Source organism: Dictyostelium discoideum (genome assembly GCF_000004695.1).
Source record: "Dictyostelium discoideum AX4 chromosome 5 chromosome, whole genome shotgun sequence".
Classification (NCBI taxonomy): Eukaryota; Evosea; class Eumycetozoa; order Dictyosteliales; family Dictyosteliaceae; genus Dictyostelium; species Dictyostelium discoideum.
In genome coordinates, this window is record NC_007091.3 from 1,683,943 (window position 1) to 1,702,287 (window position 18,345).

General features: G+C 23.0%; 8 protein-coding genes across 8 annotated transcripts; 4 read left to right on the top strand and 4 right to left on the bottom strand.

Annotated features, from left to right (window-relative positions):
- Positions 1-1,067: 1,067 nt before the first annotated feature.
- DDB_G0288559 (hypothetical protein) lies at positions 1,068-2,924 on the top strand (the record flags this gene model as incomplete). The annotated part of the gene is made up of 3 exons (XM_631549.1): positions 1,068-1,541; positions 1,652-2,052; positions 2,150-2,924. 3 exons carry the CDS (start codon positions 1,068-1,070, stop codon positions 2,922-2,924), a joined length of 1,650 nt encoding a protein of 549 aa, XP_636641.1.
- Positions 2,925-3,050: 126 nt separating this feature from the next.
- On the bottom strand, positions 3,051-4,408 carry DDB_G0288561 (hypothetical protein; the record flags this gene model as incomplete). The annotated part of the gene is made up of 4 exons (XM_631550.1): positions 3,051-3,094; positions 3,330-3,489; positions 3,560-4,013; positions 4,233-4,408. 4 exons carry the CDS (start codon positions 4,406-4,408, stop codon positions 3,051-3,053), a joined length of 834 nt encoding a protein of 277 aa, XP_636642.1.
- A 1,086-nt stretch (positions 4,409-5,494) lies between these two features.
- On the bottom strand, positions 5,495-6,742 carry DDB_G0288563 (hypothetical protein; the record flags this gene model as incomplete). Its single annotated transcript, XM_631551.1, has 4 exons — positions 5,495-5,580; positions 5,716-5,838; positions 5,912-6,153; positions 6,249-6,742. The coding sequence occupies 4 exons, from the start codon at positions 6,740-6,742 to the stop codon at positions 5,495-5,497; spliced, it is 945 nt and encodes a 314-aa protein (XP_636643.1).
- Positions 6,743-7,274: 532 nt separating this feature from the next.
- Positions 7,275-8,805, bottom strand: bysl (hypothetical protein; the record flags this gene model as incomplete). Its single annotated transcript, XM_631552.1, has 2 exons — positions 7,275-8,052; positions 8,156-8,805. 2 exons carry the CDS (start codon positions 8,803-8,805, stop codon positions 7,275-7,277), a joined length of 1,428 nt encoding a protein of 475 aa, XP_636644.1.
- A 281-nt stretch (positions 8,806-9,086) lies between these two features.
- DDB_G0288567 (hypothetical protein) lies at positions 9,087-9,699 on the top strand (the record flags this gene model as incomplete). Its single annotated transcript, XM_631553.1, has 2 exons — positions 9,087-9,299; positions 9,391-9,699. 2 exons carry the CDS (start codon positions 9,087-9,089, stop codon positions 9,697-9,699), a joined length of 522 nt encoding a protein of 173 aa, XP_636645.1.
- Positions 9,700-9,859: 160 nt separating this feature from the next.
- DDB_G0288569 (hypothetical protein) lies at positions 9,860-13,663 on the bottom strand (the record flags this gene model as incomplete). The annotated part of the gene is made up of 4 exons (XM_631554.1): positions 9,860-12,541; positions 12,632-13,060; positions 13,196-13,351; positions 13,436-13,663. The coding sequence occupies 4 exons, from the start codon at positions 13,661-13,663 to the stop codon at positions 9,860-9,862; spliced, it is 3,495 nt and encodes a 1,164-aa protein (XP_636646.1).
- A 939-nt stretch (positions 13,664-14,602) lies between these two features.
- Positions 14,603-15,962, top strand: DDB_G0288571 (hypothetical protein; the record flags this gene model as incomplete). Its single annotated transcript, XM_631555.1, has 3 exons — positions 14,603-14,701; positions 14,842-15,603; positions 15,690-15,962. 3 exons carry the CDS (start codon positions 14,603-14,605, stop codon positions 15,960-15,962), a joined length of 1,134 nt encoding a protein of 377 aa, XP_636647.1.
- Positions 15,963-16,459: 497 nt separating this feature from the next.
- DDB_G0288573 (hypothetical protein) lies at positions 16,460-17,262 on the top strand (the record flags this gene model as incomplete). The annotated part of the gene is made up of 2 exons (XM_631556.1): positions 16,460-16,915; positions 17,035-17,262. The coding sequence occupies 2 exons, from the start codon at positions 16,460-16,462 to the stop codon at positions 17,260-17,262; spliced, it is 684 nt and encodes a 227-aa protein (XP_636648.1).
- Positions 17,263-18,345: the final 1,083 nt, after the last annotated feature.

The window sequence follows — 18,345 nt, forward strand, 5'->3', positions numbered from 1 at the left end:
CATTATTAGTTATTGATAGTGTATTATTATTATTATTATTATTATTATTATTATTATTATTATTATTATTATTATTATTATTTTGATTATTTATATTTGAAAATGATAAATCTCTTCTTTTTTCAATTAAAATTTTTTCTTTTAAAATTGTATAAAATTTATTTTTAATCATCCACTCTACATTATTAACTTGATCATATGAATAAACTTTATATCTAAAAGAAACCTTTAAGTGTGATAATATTTTTTTTTTTAAAAATATATTTCTAAAAACTTTCCAAAATAATTCTTCCATATTTAATATATTATAATAGTTTTATAAATATAAAGAAACTAAATAAAAAAAAAAAAAAAAAAATATTGAAAATGAGGAAAAATTAATTGTGAAAAAAAAAAAAAGTGATGGTGGGAAAAAAAAAAAAATTAATCTAAAAACACTTTTCACAAAACAAAAATAAAAAATTTGGAAAAAATTTCTTTTAAAAGAATACTTTGAAAAAAAACAAAAAAATATATTTTTTTGATTGCCACCAATTATTTGATGCTATTTTTATAAATTTGATTCCAGATGAAAATGGAATACTATTCAGATTTAAAACTTTATTGTAAACAAGAATTAAAAAAAATAATACAAAATAACAATTATAATTAAATTTAGGGTTAAAAAAAAAATAATAATATAAAAAAACTTTTTTCATAAACAAGTAATATTTTCAAAAAATAATTATTTTATTTTTATTATTACTATAATTATTATTATTGTTTTTTTTTTTTTTTTTTTTTTTTTTAATTACCAAAACATTTTTTTATTTTTTTAATTTTTTTTTCATAAATTCACTTTAGTGCGATTTTTTTTTTTTTTTTTTTTTTATTTTTTTTTTTTAATTTCATTTTAAAATTTAAATTGCCACTGGTTATTGGGGCAATAAAATAAATAAACATAGTCAAATTGTAACCATAATATAAAAACACATACATACGTTCACATACACATACACACAACTCAAATAATATAGAGTAATTAGAAGAAATAAATCAAAAAAAAAATATATATATATACTCAAATAATGGATAAAAAAAGTTATAGCAGTATTCCATCATCGACAACACCAATGAGTGGGTCAGGAGGTGGTGGTGGAGGTGGTGGTGGATCATCAGAATTAAATTTTAAATTAACATTAGAAGGATTACAAAAAGAAGTTAAATCATTAAAAACCAAATTAGATAATTGTGAAAGAGAGAATAAAGATTTAAAGAAATCAATATATGACCTAACTATTAGATATGATATGGTATCACATCAATTAGGTAAAGGTACACAAAAACCATTCAATATAGATGCAGTGTTTGGTGCACCACAAACACCTGAAGTTAATTCAAATGGTACTGATGGTCATCCATCAATAGTTTCAATTCAATCACCACCTCCAACCCTAACTTCAAACGTCAGTGATGAACGTTTATTATTAACTTCAACTCAACAAAGAAATAGTAATAAAAAAATGGATGAACGTCATTTCTTTTATAAATTTACTTTAAAGGTATATATATATATATAATATATAATATATATAAACATTATATATATAAATAATAATAATAAATTTATACTTATATTATAATTTTATTTTATTTTTTTTTTAAAAAAAAGGGACATAATGCAAGTGTTTATACAGTTGATTTTTCACCATGTGGTAAAATGTTAGCATCAGGTAGTTTTGATAAAACAGTTAAAGTATGGGATGTATTTAATCAAAGAGAAATGGCAACATTTAATGAACACACAGTTAATGTTAGTGTATTACAATGGAATAATAATTCTACAGAGATTTTATCAGGTTCATATGATAAAACAGTTAAACTTTGGGATTTAAATTCAAATAAATTAATCTCTTCCTATAATACAAGTGGTTTCATTTTAGATGTTAAATTCTCACCAATTGATAATAATATTTTCTTTGCTGGTAATACACAAAATCATGTAATTGGTTTTGATAAGAGAACTCCAAATTCAATTATAGTTTTAGAAAATGATGCATTAATTAATTCATTGTAAATATATAGATTGAAATACCACAACTGTGTAATTTAATTTTTTTAAAAAATTATTATTAATTATTTTATTTTTTATTTATTATTATTTTTTTAGGTATGTATTTAAAGATGGTCAACATATTTTAACAGGTGATTCACTTGGTAAATTAAAAGTTTGGGATTCAAGAAAAGGTAATAAGATTAATTTTCCAGAATCATTTCATTATGATGGATGTGTTGATGGATTGGCAGGTAGTTTTTCAAATTCAGCAAACAATGCATTGGTTGACGGTTCACCATTTGAAATCGGTCCAGAGAATAGACCAATCAGTGGTATTACAATGTCATCAAGAAGTGGTGGTAGTGGTGAAGATGATGGAAGATTTTTAGCAGTCAATAGTTATGATAATGTAATTAGAGTTTATGATCGTTCAAAAGTATCCATTGTATCACATCCATATTCTTTGGCACCAATGAGTTTAATTCATTCATTAACTGGTCATAAAAATAAGAATTGGCCAATTAAAAGTAGCATTTATGTTGGTAAAGATTATAATCAAGATAGTGTAGTCAAGAGAACTTTAGGTGTTGGTAAATCAATGAATGACGGTTCAAAATCAATCATAGATGATGACGATGACGATGATGATGATGAACAACCTGATATTAATCAATCGGTTTTATTAGCTACTGGTTCTGCAGATTACAATGCTTACATCTACGATATTGGTTTTGGTAAACAATCTGGTAAAGTCTTACAAAAGTTAGAAGGTCACACCGATAGAGTTTACTCTGTTAAATTTCATCCTTCAGAACCAATTTTAGCTTCCTGTTCTGCTGATAATACAATAAGATTTTGGACTCCAAAGAAAAAAATATTTAATAATTAAAAATAATAATAATAAAAAAAACAATAATAATAATAATAAATATATTAATAAAAATATTACTTGTATAAGAAATAAGTTTTTTATTTATTCTTTTTTTATTCTTTTTTTTTTTTATTAAACCCTAAATTATAATTGCATTGATATACTATTGAGAGATGGAGTTTTTAAATCTATTGTTTTTAATCTTTTGGAGTTTTAAAACGGTGAATTAAATTTCCAAAAAAAAAGAACCATCAATATTATCTTTATGGTATATAAGAATTTCTTTGTAATTTGGGAATCCTTCATTCTTTATTTGGTAATTTGAAATGATTATTTGTATAATAATTGATTTGGTATATTTTTTACACATTTTTTGATATGTTTTATATATATTTGAAACAATATCTTTAGTTATATATTTACCACTATTGGTATAATATGTTTTGATAACTACCATTAAATTAGTTTTTGAATTATCACTTGAGCTTTCAAGTTTAAAATTTAATCTAATTTCGAAAATGGTGCAATCATCGCACAATAAAGAAATATAACCTGGCTCTTCGATTGCAATGGTTTTTCTAGCCTAATCTAAAATATAAATAAATAATAAATACCAAAAATTAAATCCAAACCAATTAAATTAAATTATATACATACCCATAAAACAAATTTGAACTATCCTTAACTAAATATAATTGTTTAAATTTAATCATTATATCATTATCATCAATAATATCTCCAAAAATATCTTTAAGATTTACAATTATTGATTTGTATTTTTGTAATAAATCATTTTTTAAAATTATTATTATTGATGTTATATATTCGAATGAAAATCTTACAAATTTATTGTCAGGTGGATATCGTGTAATAGTGGATAAATAATCCATTGGTAACCTTGTTGCTATTAAATTCAAATCAACAGTAGGAATTATAATATTGAAAAAACCTGAATTTGAATTTTGGACAAGATAAATATGTCCCGATTTTGAAATCTCTTTAATTATATTACCAGAAATTACTATTTCCCAACTAACTTCAACACCGCAAACGATATGGTATAGCAAGCATTCCAATGTATTCCAATTATATTCAAATTTCTTATTTCTAATTTTGGTTTTAAGCTTTGAACAAGCGACCTATATTAATTTATTTGGAAATGTACCATTTTTTGTTTTATCATTATTATTATTTTTGTATAATTTAATATATTTAATTAATTTTTGTAAATATCTTGGTACAACACCAAGGTTCTTTAAAATAATGTCAAATAAATCATGTTGCAATTCTTCTATTTCACAATTAAGTTTTGAACATATGATCTACTTTGAAGATTGAAGAGACAATATGTTGATACTGATGTTTTCAAAATCCCATTTCAATAATTCAATATCAGTTGGTCCTGGATTGGTTCCTGTTAAAAATGGAATTATAAATATATTGGTTTCGTCTGCGAATGATTTATTTCGATTGCATCTGAAAAAACCCAAAAGTTCAACCATTTCTTTTATAAATTCTGGTTTTTTATAATTTTTTGTGCATTGTTCATGGGCTATTTGAAATTCATCCAAATGTAATAATATCGCAATAGAATTATAATAATTGGTTCTATGCTTTGATGCTATGAAATTAAATGTTTGTTTTAAAAGAATTTAAATGATTTTCGTTTGATGATAATTTATCAATTAAATCTGATGTCTGCAAAGAACATCCTAAAATGGATCTTGAGAATAATCTTTTACATAAACCTATCTCTGGTGAGTATTTAATATCTTCTTCTATCACTTTGTCACCACCATTGAAATCTATCTTTAAATATATACAGTTTTTCATTAAACAATTAAACGAGTGGCTTTCTTTTCCTAATGATTCAATATATTTCAAACATTCAATACCCAATCTGGTTTTACCTATTCCTTTACCAGTTAAACAAGTTAAAAATATATGATCAGATCTTGATTTGGATTTATTTTTAAATCAAACATTTTTTCAATATTTCCTGAAATCATTCTGATTGATTTTTCTCTTTCCAAAAATGTAAAATCTTGGTCATCATGATATTCTTTGTCCAAATTTTCTTTGATATCTTTTTTAATTATTATTTCTAATTGATCTAAACCTATATTTTTTAATTTAAAAAATTAATTTTTAATAACTATTTTAATGTAAATTACCAAATACTTACTTTTAACTTCATTTCTTTCAATTTTTTTATTTTTTATCTCTTCCCACATCTCTTCTAATATTGCGAAATATGTTGTATCGAGATATTGATTCTTTGGTAAAATACAATCTCCTCTTACATATTCCAAATTTTTTTTAAAATCTTGAACTTCGGAATTAATTGATTCTAGGTCACTTTTAAAAAAAACTAACTCACTTCTCTCTGAAAGATTAAACTCTTTATAAATTTGTTTATGTAGGTCACAAAGATAAGTTTCATCATTGGTATATTTAATTCTCTTTGTTTTTAAATAAATTTATAAAAAAAAAAATTAAAATAAAAATAAAAAACGGGAATATAATTCCAATTAATTATTGGTGTGGAAAAATTATTAATGTGTAAATGAAATTTTATTTGAAACAATTTAAACACGGGCTTCGGCAGCACTTGCATCACTAGAAATTGAACAAGTTTCCATTGAAATGAAAAAGAAACCTTGTTGACCCCAGTCTTTAAAGATAAACAATTATTTTAATGTTTGTTGGTAAATTATGAGAATAATAATAAAAAAATTAAAAAAAAAAAGAAATTATTAGTAATCAAAATGCTTAAGATAATTAAATAACTATAAAATTAAAAACTTACCAGCACCCCATGAATTAGCAACAATCCAGTAGTTTAATTGAGAGGTTTGATCAAAGCCCCAACCAACAATTTTAATAGCATGACCACCTAATAAAGATGAACCTGGAGTCATAACGTAAACACCTATTTATTAAAGTTTAATTAATAAAATGGTCATCAAAAAAATAAAAATAATAATAATTATAATTATACATACCTGAGCTGTAGCTCATAAAATCTTCATAAACTTCCATAGTACCAACGATTGGACCATAAGCTAAAATGTTTTCTTGGATACATTGAACTGAAGAGCAAGTCTTTAAGGTGAATGGCTTAGCTCTGTATAAACTGTAATCTTCACTATCGGAACATGATCTTTGACAAGAGTAGACAGTACCGTTACCAGCAGTGTATGGGACGCATGAGTCAGTTGGTAAACCTTTAAGTTCCATATATTCCCTATTTTATTTTTTATAAATAATTTAAAAATAAAGTTAATAAATGAATAATATTAAATTAAAAAAAGAAATAGATAATAAGAATAAATAACATACCAAGCTAATTGTGGGATACCACCACTACAACCATCATTACCATATACATCACAAGCAACTAAAGTTTGTGGACTGAGAGCACCTGGGTTAGTTTTATTATTTGAGGCAATACATAATCTATCACTTAAAACTTCAGATGAAGAAAAGGCCCAACATGAACCACATTGTTCTTGGTTGAGGATTGGGTGGATACAGTCTGGCCATTGGACACGAGAATCGAATGAAGTTGGGATTGAACCTTTGAGTTCTTCACCATTTTCAGTTAATTTGAATGGAGCAGCAGTTTTTTTAGTACCCATCATACCAATGATATCACCAAAAGTCTTACCTTCGAAATTTTTATTTCTATGGGCAGTCCATGATGATTTTTTATTATTATTGATTGAATTGATGAGGTTATCATCTAAAACTGGTTTATCAAGGAATGAACCTAAACAAACTGAAGCAAAGTAAAAAGATACAAAGATTAAACAAATGATGTATGAAAATCTCATTTTTTTATATATATAAATTATTTAGTGAAAAAAAAAAAAAAGAAAAAAAAAAAAAAAAATTAAAAAATCATTTTTTCCAGCATAAAAAAAAAAAAAAAAAAAATTAAAAATAAAAATAAAAATAAAAATTAAACCGTTCTACTGAAAATTCGAAATGATAAAAATATCTTAAACAATTGTGATGCAATTGCACCTTTCTTTTGAATTTTCTTTCTTTAATTTTTTTTTTTTCAAAACAAATTTAATTAATTTGATTTTATAAATAATATCCTAAAATTTTTCTTTATTTTTTTTTTTTTTTTCTTTTTTTTTTCCAAAACAAAATTAATTAATCTGGTTTTAAAAATAATATCCTAAAAATTTTTTTTTTTTTTTTTTTTTTTTTTTTTTGGTTTTTAAATTTATAATGATATTAATTTTTTTAAGAATAGTTGGGGGTTATTAAATAAATATTTATTTTATATGTTTAAATTATAATTTTTTTTATTTTTATTTTTTTTTTATTTTTTTTTTTTTTTATTATTTGTTTTTTTTATTCCATCATACTTGAAGTATCATCAGTGAAATTTGAAGGAGCAACACCACCTCTTGAATTTGAAAAGAAAAGTTCACGACGAATTTCAGCGGTTATTATATGATGATTATGTTTTCTAAGGATGATTTTAAGTTTTTCTTTTTGATCTTTTGTAATATCAGTTTTATAACGTTGAACAAAGGATAAGAGAGCACGATGCCATAGTACAGGTAATTCACGAACTTCTTCATCAAACATAACGAAATGATCGACCAAACCATCGATTACACGATATGGAAGAGCGTATTTTTTATCACACAACATACGAATGAACATACTTGTGGCACCATTGTAACGAGTTAATTGAGATAACTTCATTAAGGCAACCGATGAATGTAATACTGGAATTGAAACTTTACAAACAACACTACCAATGATTTTAGCTTCCAACAATGTACAATCACCACTCTCTGCCAATGGTAATAAAATTGCCTTATAAAAAGCGGCTGGTCTATACAATGATTTCTTTAATGCCATATAGAGATGATAATTTAATTTCTTATATTCTGCAATATTATCTCTAACTCTTGGTAAAACAACAATTGATAAAAATCTTTGAGTAATCTTTGAATTTGTACTCATACAAAATAATTTAGTTGCAACTCTAATTGAATGTGGTGTCCATTTATCTGGACGTGTTAAATATAATAAATCTTCCCAATTTGTAAAATTTGGTAAAATTCTAAATGCTCTTGGTATTTTACCTGATGTATAAGTTTCTAATAATTTACCAACTCTTTTTTTTTTTTAAAAAATTATTAGTTAGATTCATTCATAAATATTTTATTATTTTTATTATTTATATTTTTATATTATTATTATTATTATATAAAACTTACTTTGTATAAACATCAATAACTTTTGGATTAATAGCATTTTCAGAAGATACTTGTCTTGATTCATGTTCTTTTAATTTTGATTCAATGATATCACCAAGAGTGAAACGAGTTTGAAATTGTTGTTCTTGGCCATCACCACCACCACCACCCATAAACATTGAAAGTACTCTTTCATCTTCTTCATCGATTTCAACTTCACCACCAACACCAAATTGACTTTCAGTATCAGAGAATTGTTCAAAACCATCATTTTCATCGAAATCATTACCATTTGAACGTCTTTTATTATCATCTTGATCAGCATCTTCATCGTCATCATCATCATCGATGAAATCGTTGAATGATAAAAGTTTAGATTGAATTCTCTCTTGTTCAAAAGTTAATAATTTCTCTTGTTTCTCTTTTTTTCTATCTTCAACTTCAACTTCAATTGCTTGTTCTCTAATTTGATCTAAAATCTTTTTAGATAAGGCTGATGGAATAACCGATTCAGTTTCATCAATACCAGTATCGTTCTCCATTTCGGCTTTCTTCTTTCTTAATTTACCAACTCTTTTATGTGGTTTTTGATATGCACTTTCTGATTCTTCAATTTGTTTACTTAATGGATCATGTCTTAATTTATGAACTTTTTTTACATCTTTACCCATTTTTTTAAATCCTATATAAATATATATATATATAACTATTTTTTTATAAATAAATTTATAAATTAAAAAAAAAAAAAAAAAAAAAAAAAAAAATTCAATCGTTTTGGTCGTTTTTTTTTTTTTCGAAATTATTTTTTTTTATTTTTATTTTTAATTTTTTATTTTTATTTTTTTTTATTTTTTTTTTTTTTTTTACAATTTCCTTTTTTTTTTTTTTATGATTGGTTGATTTTATTTTATTTTTTTTAATTTTTTATTTTTTTATTTTTTTATTTTTAGATATGATAGAAATTGAAGATCAATCGGATTACCAACAAAAACAAATTAGTTTTTTAGAATCTCAAGTAATTGAAAAAGGAAAAAGATTAAATAAAATTTTATTATTAGTAAAAGAAGAAAAAGAATTGGAAAATAAAAAATTAAATAAATTAAATGATACACTAAAAGAACAATCTGATAAAATTGAAAATTTAAAATTAACTTTAAATAATAATGTAATTATTATTTTTTATTTTTTTTATTCAAAAAAAAAAAAAAAAAAAAAAACAAATCAAATAATTAATTTTCCAAAAAAAAAAAAAAAAGATAAATAAATTTGAAAAAGAAAAAAGTCAATTAGAAAATGAATTAAATGAATATATTAGAAATAATCAAATGATAGATTTACAAATTACACAATATTTATCATCAACTTCAAAAAATAACAGTGATTATGATTTAAATAATAAATATATTTTTGAAAGAATTGAATATTATAAAAACAAACAAATTGATTTACAAAATAAATTATCAAATTTAAAAACTGTTGACAAAGAAGAAGAAGAATTAAAATCAAAATTTTTAAAATTATCAACAATTGAAAAGAAATTAAATGATAAAGTTTTAAGTTCTTGAATAATAATAATAATAATAATAATAATAAAAATAAAAAATAATAAAAATAAATTTGTATACTATTAAAATTAATTACTATTTTTTTTTTAAATTTATTTATTTTATTTTTATTTTTATTTTTATTTTTATTTTATTTTTATTTTTATTTTTATTTTTAATTTTAATTATTATAATAATCAAAAATATAAGGTGGTACATAACCTTCAACGATTTTTCTAGAAGTATGAGAATATTTACAAAAATCTTCCAAGAATCTAAGTAAACCAATAACATCTTCAGGATAATCAGCATCATCTTTATTATTTTCTTTTGGATTAGCTAAAGCGATATTGATATGAGATTTAATGTATTGACCAACAAAAGCTAAAAACTTTTGAGTATGAAGTGAATGGAATTGTTGAAGTATTGTAATACAACCAATGATGAAAGGTGTCCAATCATAGCTATTCTTTTGTTTCTTTGAAGACATGACATTCAATTTTGAATTGAATTGGAATTTTGAAACTTGAGAGAGTACGAATAAAAACAATAGACATGGGAATTGTTCCAATGGAGAGGTGGTGATATAGATCTTTGTGAAAGGGTCATTAATACCTGCAGTATCTAAATACTGAGCCAAATCAAACAATAAAGTATTATCATCACTTGGATAAGGATTTGAATCTGGACGTTGGAAATGAGATTCTATATCATTCAATAATGATTTATTCATGATATCCAATGAAGAGAATAACATATTCGAATCGATTTTACAATGGAAATTTAATTGATTTGAAATTTGTCTTCTAATTAATTGAATTTGACCAATCTTTGTTAGGACATCAATGAAAATTGGGTAGAGTAACTTTGTTTTATCCAATGCTTGTTGATAACGAATCATTGTGTCTGGTATATTGGTGGTTGGACGTAAGTAATCTTCAAATTCATTCAAGAAACCTTTAAGACTTTTCTCAACCAAAGAACGAGTTTGACTAACGAAAACTTGTAAATCCTTTACCATCATAAAACTAAACAACTTATCCAAACCTGTTAAACCAAAGATACCAACCGATTGATGAAGAATTGACCAAGTGTTTATACCAACCAATTCTTTACCACTAGATGGATCGAACCAACCAATTTGATTCAAATATAATGTAGTTTTACAATTGGTTTGATTTAGCAATTCCCTTGCTAAACGACCAATCATATTGACAGATTGTTGAGAATTTTGATCAGATTGTGATGGGAATTTTGGAATTGGAATTGCAACCGATTGATATTGTGATTGCCAATCGTATACTTTTTTCTTTAAAAAACTATTACACTCTTGTTCAACGTAGAAATTGACAATACGTGAAAACTCCTCTTGCCAAATCTTTAGACCTTGAATGTTTACATAATCTTGAATGTATTGGAATGAACGTCTAAAACCATCCAATATATTTGACAACTCTTTTAGACGTTGTAATAATTCAATCTCTTGTTGTTGTTGCTTATTGGATGGTGCTTGATATGGTTTACCACTGAAAATCAATGTTTTATCCATTGCCAATGCAATTTGTAATACCAACTCCTTACGAATACCATCCTCGAGTAATTGTTTTGGATCGACTTCAATGATACCAACCAATGTTGTCTCCATTGCTAGAATACCCTCAGTGAAAACCGATACTGAATGGGTTGCTCTTGCCAAATCGTATCTTTGATCCAATTGAGCGAAATCTCTTAATCTCTCTTTCTCAACTTTTGTTGGCATCTCTTGAATATTATTAGTTTGCATATTAATGATTTGTTTTAAGATTAAAAACATTTGTTTTGGTACGATTTCCAATACCTTTCTAACATAACCAACCAATTCACCAGAGTAATACTCTGATACCGATATAAGATCGGGTGATGAACATTGAGCGATTCTAACCAATGGTAAATCGAGAATTGATACTAATTTCAAAAAGGTGGCACGAAGTTTTAGTACACATTTTGGATCGGATTTAATACCCTTTTGCATTTGATCGACATAGTTATTAACGATTTCCCATGCATATGACATATCGGCACAAACTGAAAGATTGACCAATACCTCCTCTTTGATATTAACGATTTTAATCATTTTAGTTAAAAATTGTCTAGTTTCAATTAAAAATTGTTTCACTTGAATACTTGAATCGATTTGTTGAAATTGCTCAACCTCTTCCAATGCCAATGAGAGTTGTTGAATTTTTCTACCGGTACTTGTTGAATCGGTAGAATCTAATTGACTAATCTTTTGAGAGATTTCACCAAACCATTTTTGAAGATTTTCATTCTTTTTCACACGAGTTAACGCTTTCTCACCAGAGAAATACTCTGAGAGTTCAACCATTGAATCTGATGCCAACTTTTTATTCTCTTCCCATTTCTCTTCTTTGGTTGCTAATAATTGTTGGAAAATATTCTTAAAAACAAATTCCAATTGTGCTGTATTCAATAGTAGGTATAGTACATCCTCTTGTGAACCACCCATCAATACTAAATCCTTAAATTTCTTTTGACTTGCATTACTATGTAACATAACCCAACGAATTGTAACATTACAACGACGTAATGTAGTAATGATCTTATGAACATTATCAACAATATACTCTTCAACCAATAATCCATCAACTAATAAATCATCGACCAACTTATTCAATTCACTAACTTCTTTCCAAAATCTTTGTGTTTGATATTGTATATTCGATTGTATAATAGTATTACCCATTGCTGTCTTTGCTGCTTTATATGGTTCCCATGCAACTGATAAATCAATTGTAAATCCTAAAAAAAATGATATAACCCAATTATCTGGGAAAAATTTATCAACAATTTCTCTCATTATTGACTTTTTTTTTTATTAAAACAAAAAATTAATTTTAATTATTAATTATCAATTATCAATCATTATTATTAAAATAAATGTATATATACTTACATTTTTATTATTTAAAATATCAGGAATGAAATATAATATAACATAAATCATACATGCTTGAGTTGATAATGCAACAGATCTATGTTCAGGTTGTGGGAAAGATTCAGTACCATTATAGAGATCATCAGAACGTAAACGACCAACAATCATTGAAATTACATTCTCTGGTAATTCAACACGTCTAAAATATTCCTCTGGATAATTTGGTGGTTTCTTTGGTGAACCTGGTATATAACCTGTACTCTTACAAAGTTTACATACTTCATCAATTAATGGTAAATCAACAGGTCCTTTGTTTCTAAGGTATGAAATTAACATTCTCTCTCTAACTGGTCCTTCAATTAAATTATCCATTAAAATTAACATTACACCATATAAATAAACTGCTTCTGATAATAATTGTTTACCATCACCATTTATTAAAATTGCCTATAATAATAAAATATAGATATACATATTATTGTTAGTTATTATTATTATTATTATTATTATTATTATTATTATTATTATTATTATTATTATTATTATTGTTGTTTAATTGGTTATTATCTATAATAAACTTACCTCAATTGTTAAATGAATATAAAAACCTTTTTCAACATCAACAATATAATGCTCTAAATCCATAATATATTTATAAATACTTTCAAATAAATGATAAAATCTAATTAAAATATCAATATGATTATCTCTAAATTCTGTTTCCAAATCAACTAAATCCTAAATTATAATTATAATAATGATAATATTATAAATATGATTAGAATTATTATTTTCTCTTTTTTTTTTTAAAAGAAAACTTACAGCATTTTCTTCAATTTTAGATTCATAAAAATCTGGATTTGAAAGATATTTAAAATCTAATAAAATGTCTTGATATTTTCTAGCTTCATTTCTATCTTCTAATTTGAAAACACTTGGAATATGTGCACTTAAACGAAGTAATTCAGCAATGATCGCATTACCACGAGATACTAATCTAAGTAGATTTTGACCTGCTTGACTACCTTCCCCTAAAAATTCTTTTACCATTTTTTTAAGATCCTTATTTCTTTTTCTTTTTTTTTTTTTTTTTTTTTTTTTTTTGTCGATTAAAAATAAATAAAAATAGTAAAAATTAAAAAATAAAAAAAAATAAAAATAAAAAAAATAAAATAAAAATTAAAATATAAATAAAAAAAAAAAAAAAAGATTTTTTTAGTTAAACAGTGAAAATTTTTTATAAAAAAAAAAAAAAATAAAAAAAATAAAAAAAAAAAACAAAAAAATAAAAAAAAAAAAAAAATATTTTGTGGAAAAATAGGATGATGTTTCTCAATTTTAGCTTAATATTTAAACACTACCCTTTTTAAAATGATATTCTTTGATTTAATACATGGAAATTTTTATTTTTTTATTTTTTTTTTTTTTTGGTTACATGTTTATTTAGTCAAATTTTTTCATTTTATTATCAAAATCATTTTTTTTTTAAATTGTCAAAAACACACCACATCAAAATGACTTTTTTTTTTTTTCCAATCATGCCCATTTTTTTTTTTTTTTTAGTCAATCGCGGCCATTTTATTCCGGACATGGTTTTAATTTTTTTTTTCCAATGTCTCCCGTTTAAATTGAAACATATGAGTTTTTTTTTTAATTTTTTTTTTTTTCTTAAAAAACTTGAAAACATTTCTTTATTTTTTCACGTTCCTTTTTTTTTTTCAACATTTCACCCACCAGATGTCAATTTGGTGCCAAGATATTTTTTTTTTCTTGAAAAACAAAGTGTGTGAAAGCTACACCATCTGATTTCAATTAAAACACACACCAATTCTGTTTTTTTTATTTTAATTTTTTTTTTTTTTTGCAATATTTTTTATTTATATATTTTCTTTTAATTTTTTAATTTTTTTATTTTTTTATTTTTTTTTTTAATATTAAATCATTATTATTTTAAACCAAACCACACAAAAGAAATTGAAAAATAAAAAAATGAAATTTATATTTTCTATTATTACTTTATTTTCAATAATTTCATATGCTAATTTAGTTTTAGCATCAACCCAAGATTTTTCATCTTTTATTACCAATGTCAGTAAAACATTTAATTTTTTTTTTTCTTTTTTTTTTTCCAAATTTTGATATTATTATTATTATTATTATTTTTATTATTTATTATTTAAAAAATATTATATAAACTTATTTAAAAAAAAAAAAAAATAAAATAATAGTTGGAAAATTTTATAAATGATAAAACAAAGAGTGTAAATTTAAATGATATTGGTATTCATATGACACCAGAATATTTAAATTTTCAAATTAATCAAACTTATCAAACATCATCGGATCTTTTACTTAGAGAGAAATTTTCAAAACTTGTAAATACAATTCCACCATGGTCATCAAAGGATAGTTTTATTATTAATGATGGTAGTGAGCCATTTATGTTTGAAGAATATTCAGATATAATTAATAATGCTGAATATAATAATGATAAAACTACATTCAAATTTTCATTAGTAAAAGGTCAATTATTAAATTATTTTAGATATTCCAGTATTTCCGGTGAACCAGGTTACTACATTACAACATTGAACAAACCAACTGAAAATTATGATACTACAAACGATAATATTAATGATTTATTTACAATTCATCAATCGTATGATTTCCAAAATTGGGATTTCAATATTGGTGCTGGTAAAACAGTGGTTCCAGTGACTGATCAATTTAAAATTGAATTTAATTTATTAAAAGTTGATATCAACAGACTTTCATGGTTTGCTCCATCTTTATTTACTGATAAAACTTGGCAATATGTTAATCCAGGTTATGTTAGCAATGGTAATGGAAATGGTATCATACCAAAATTCATTACATCTTTAATTTTAATTAAAGATCTCACTATTACTCTCCAACAAAGTAATCAAAATACTGACATACTTAAACAAATTAATGATGAATATTATTCAACTTCAGGTAATTCAATTAGTGTATGTATTTTTTTTTTTTTTTTTTTTAAAAGTTAATTTCATACTAATTTTTATTTTTATTTTTATTTTTTTATTTTAATAAAAAGTTTGGCCCATTATTAGTAAAAGAAAATGATAAAGTTAGCAATGATGTTGAATTTGTTGGTAATTCAATTACAATTCCAGAAATTCAAATGATTGCAGTCGTTAGTGATAACGTTCCATTCTCACCAATAGATATTGTCACATCAACTCCACAACCAACAAATCAAAATCAAAATCAAAATCAAACACAATCACCTTCAAATTCAAATATTTTAAATCCATCATTATTAATTATTTCTTTGATTTTAATTTCTCTCTCTCTTTTTTTAAAATAAACAATTAAAAAAAAAAAAAAAAAAAAAAAAATCTCACGACTTAAAATGATGTCAACACTGCTTGTTCAAGATTTTTGAGAAAAAATTATAAAAAAATAATCCAAATTAAAAATAAAATAAAAAAATAAAAAAAAAATAAAATTTAATTTTTGAAAGTGTGTGTGCGCTAGTGGTGGAAATTTTTTTTTTTTTTTTTTATTTTTTTTTTTCATCTCTCTTTACATACACTCCACTATTATTATTATTACTGTTTATAGCAATATAAAACTTTTTGTTTTTTAATTTTGTTTTTGTGTTTTTATATTTTTGTTTTGTTTTTTTTTTTTTTTTTTTTGTTTTGTTTTTTTTAGTTTAAATTTCTCAAATCAAAAAATTAAATATTTAATAAATAAATAAATAAATTAATAAATAAATAATAAGTAATTTTGTATAAAAAAAAAAAAATTTCAAAAGGAAAAACTGTTTGTATTTACAACAACAACAATAGCAATTTAATCATGCAAAATCCAAGAGCATTAGCAAATATTAGTAATCAAGCACCTTCTTTGCAAAAACAACAAAAGAAGGCTGTTTTATCTCAACCAACACCAACAAATATTAACATTGTTAATTCAGCACCAAGATCTTTTTCAGTTTATACTCAAGAAACTGAACTTGAAAATGCCTATAAAAAAATAAAAGAACTTGAAGAGCAAAATAAATTAAAAGATCAAATTATTAAAGACCAAGAACTAACTTTACTATTGTTAACAAATTCAAATGATTATAGTGACAAGTTAACAATTAAACAAACCAATAATCGTCTTAGAAAAATTCAACAACAAAATATTGAAATTGAAAGTCTAAAAGAAAAACGTGAAGAAGACCTTTATAACAATGAAAAATCTGATATTCTCGATAAAAAATTAACTCAACATAGAATTAGATCAATTCAAAAGTTAAAAGCTGAAAATGTAACTATTTTTTATTTTATTTATATATATAAATTAATATTATTATTATTATCTCTTTTATTAATTATTTTATTTTATTTTATTTTATTTTATTTTATTTTATTTTTATTTATTTATAGCAAGAACTTCGTCAATTGAATAGCAATAATTCAAAAGTAGTTAATGTTAATATTGTTAATGAGGAGCAACTTAATCAATCATTACAAACAATCACTGTTTCATCACAACCACAACCACAACTACAACTACAATCACCAACACAAGTTGAACAATCAAAAAGACCAATTTATCAATATGATTTGGATTTCGATTATGGTATGGATAATCAACACGTAGGTGAATGTTGAAATTGGTAAAATAAATTTGAAAAATCAAATTTAATGTAAAACTGCATCTAATTTAAAAAATTAATAAAAGGAATAAAATAATAAAAATAAAAATAAAAATCCAACTTTTAGTTCAATCAATCAAATCAATTGTATTACTGGTTTGTTATTTTTTTATTATTATTATTATGGTTTAGTCACTCAAATTTCTCTTATTTTATTTTACTTTATTTTAATTTTATTTTTTTAATTAATTTTGAAAAAGAAAACTTCAATAATTCAACCGTCTGTTTGGTAATAATATTTGAAGAAATTGAGAAAAAAAAAAAAAAAAAAAAAAAAATTTGGCGCCATTTTTTTTTTTTTTTCTTAATTTTTTACAAATATTCATCCCCAAATTAAAATCTCAAATGGGAAATGAAAATTTTATGAAATATATTTATTGGTTTTCCAAAGATATTTGAAATTGTAAATAAATAAAAAAAATAAAATAATCAATGATTAATAAAATAAAAAATAAAAAATAAAATGAAAAGGTGGATTACCATATTAACTCTAAAATAAACTTTTTTCTTAAGGTTATCTTGAAATAAATAATAATTTTTTTAAAAAAAAAAAAAAGATTAATTTAATATCGAAATAGTTTTATATTTTTTTTTTATTTAAATTTGGAAAAAGTTTATCACTATAAAAAAAATTCCATTCACTTTTTTTTTTTTTTTTTTTTTTTTTTTTGCCCAATTTATTATTATTTTTATTATTATCAGATCTTAAAATGTAAAAAGAAAAAAAATTCAAAATAAAAATATTTCCTTTGTTGTATGGGGTAAATAGATCTGATAAATAAAATGAGCATAAAACTTATATATAATAATAATAATAATAATATTAATAATAATAATAATAATAATAAAAATAATAATAAAAATAATAATTAATAAAGATATTAATCTCAAAAAATTTGTATGATGAAAAAAATCAAGAAATCAATTGCATACACACAAAAAAATTATTTTCATTCAAAACAAAAGATTTTTTAAAAGAAAAACTTTACGATAAAATGTTGGGAAAAACCAAAAAAAGATTTTTTTTTTTTTTTTTTTT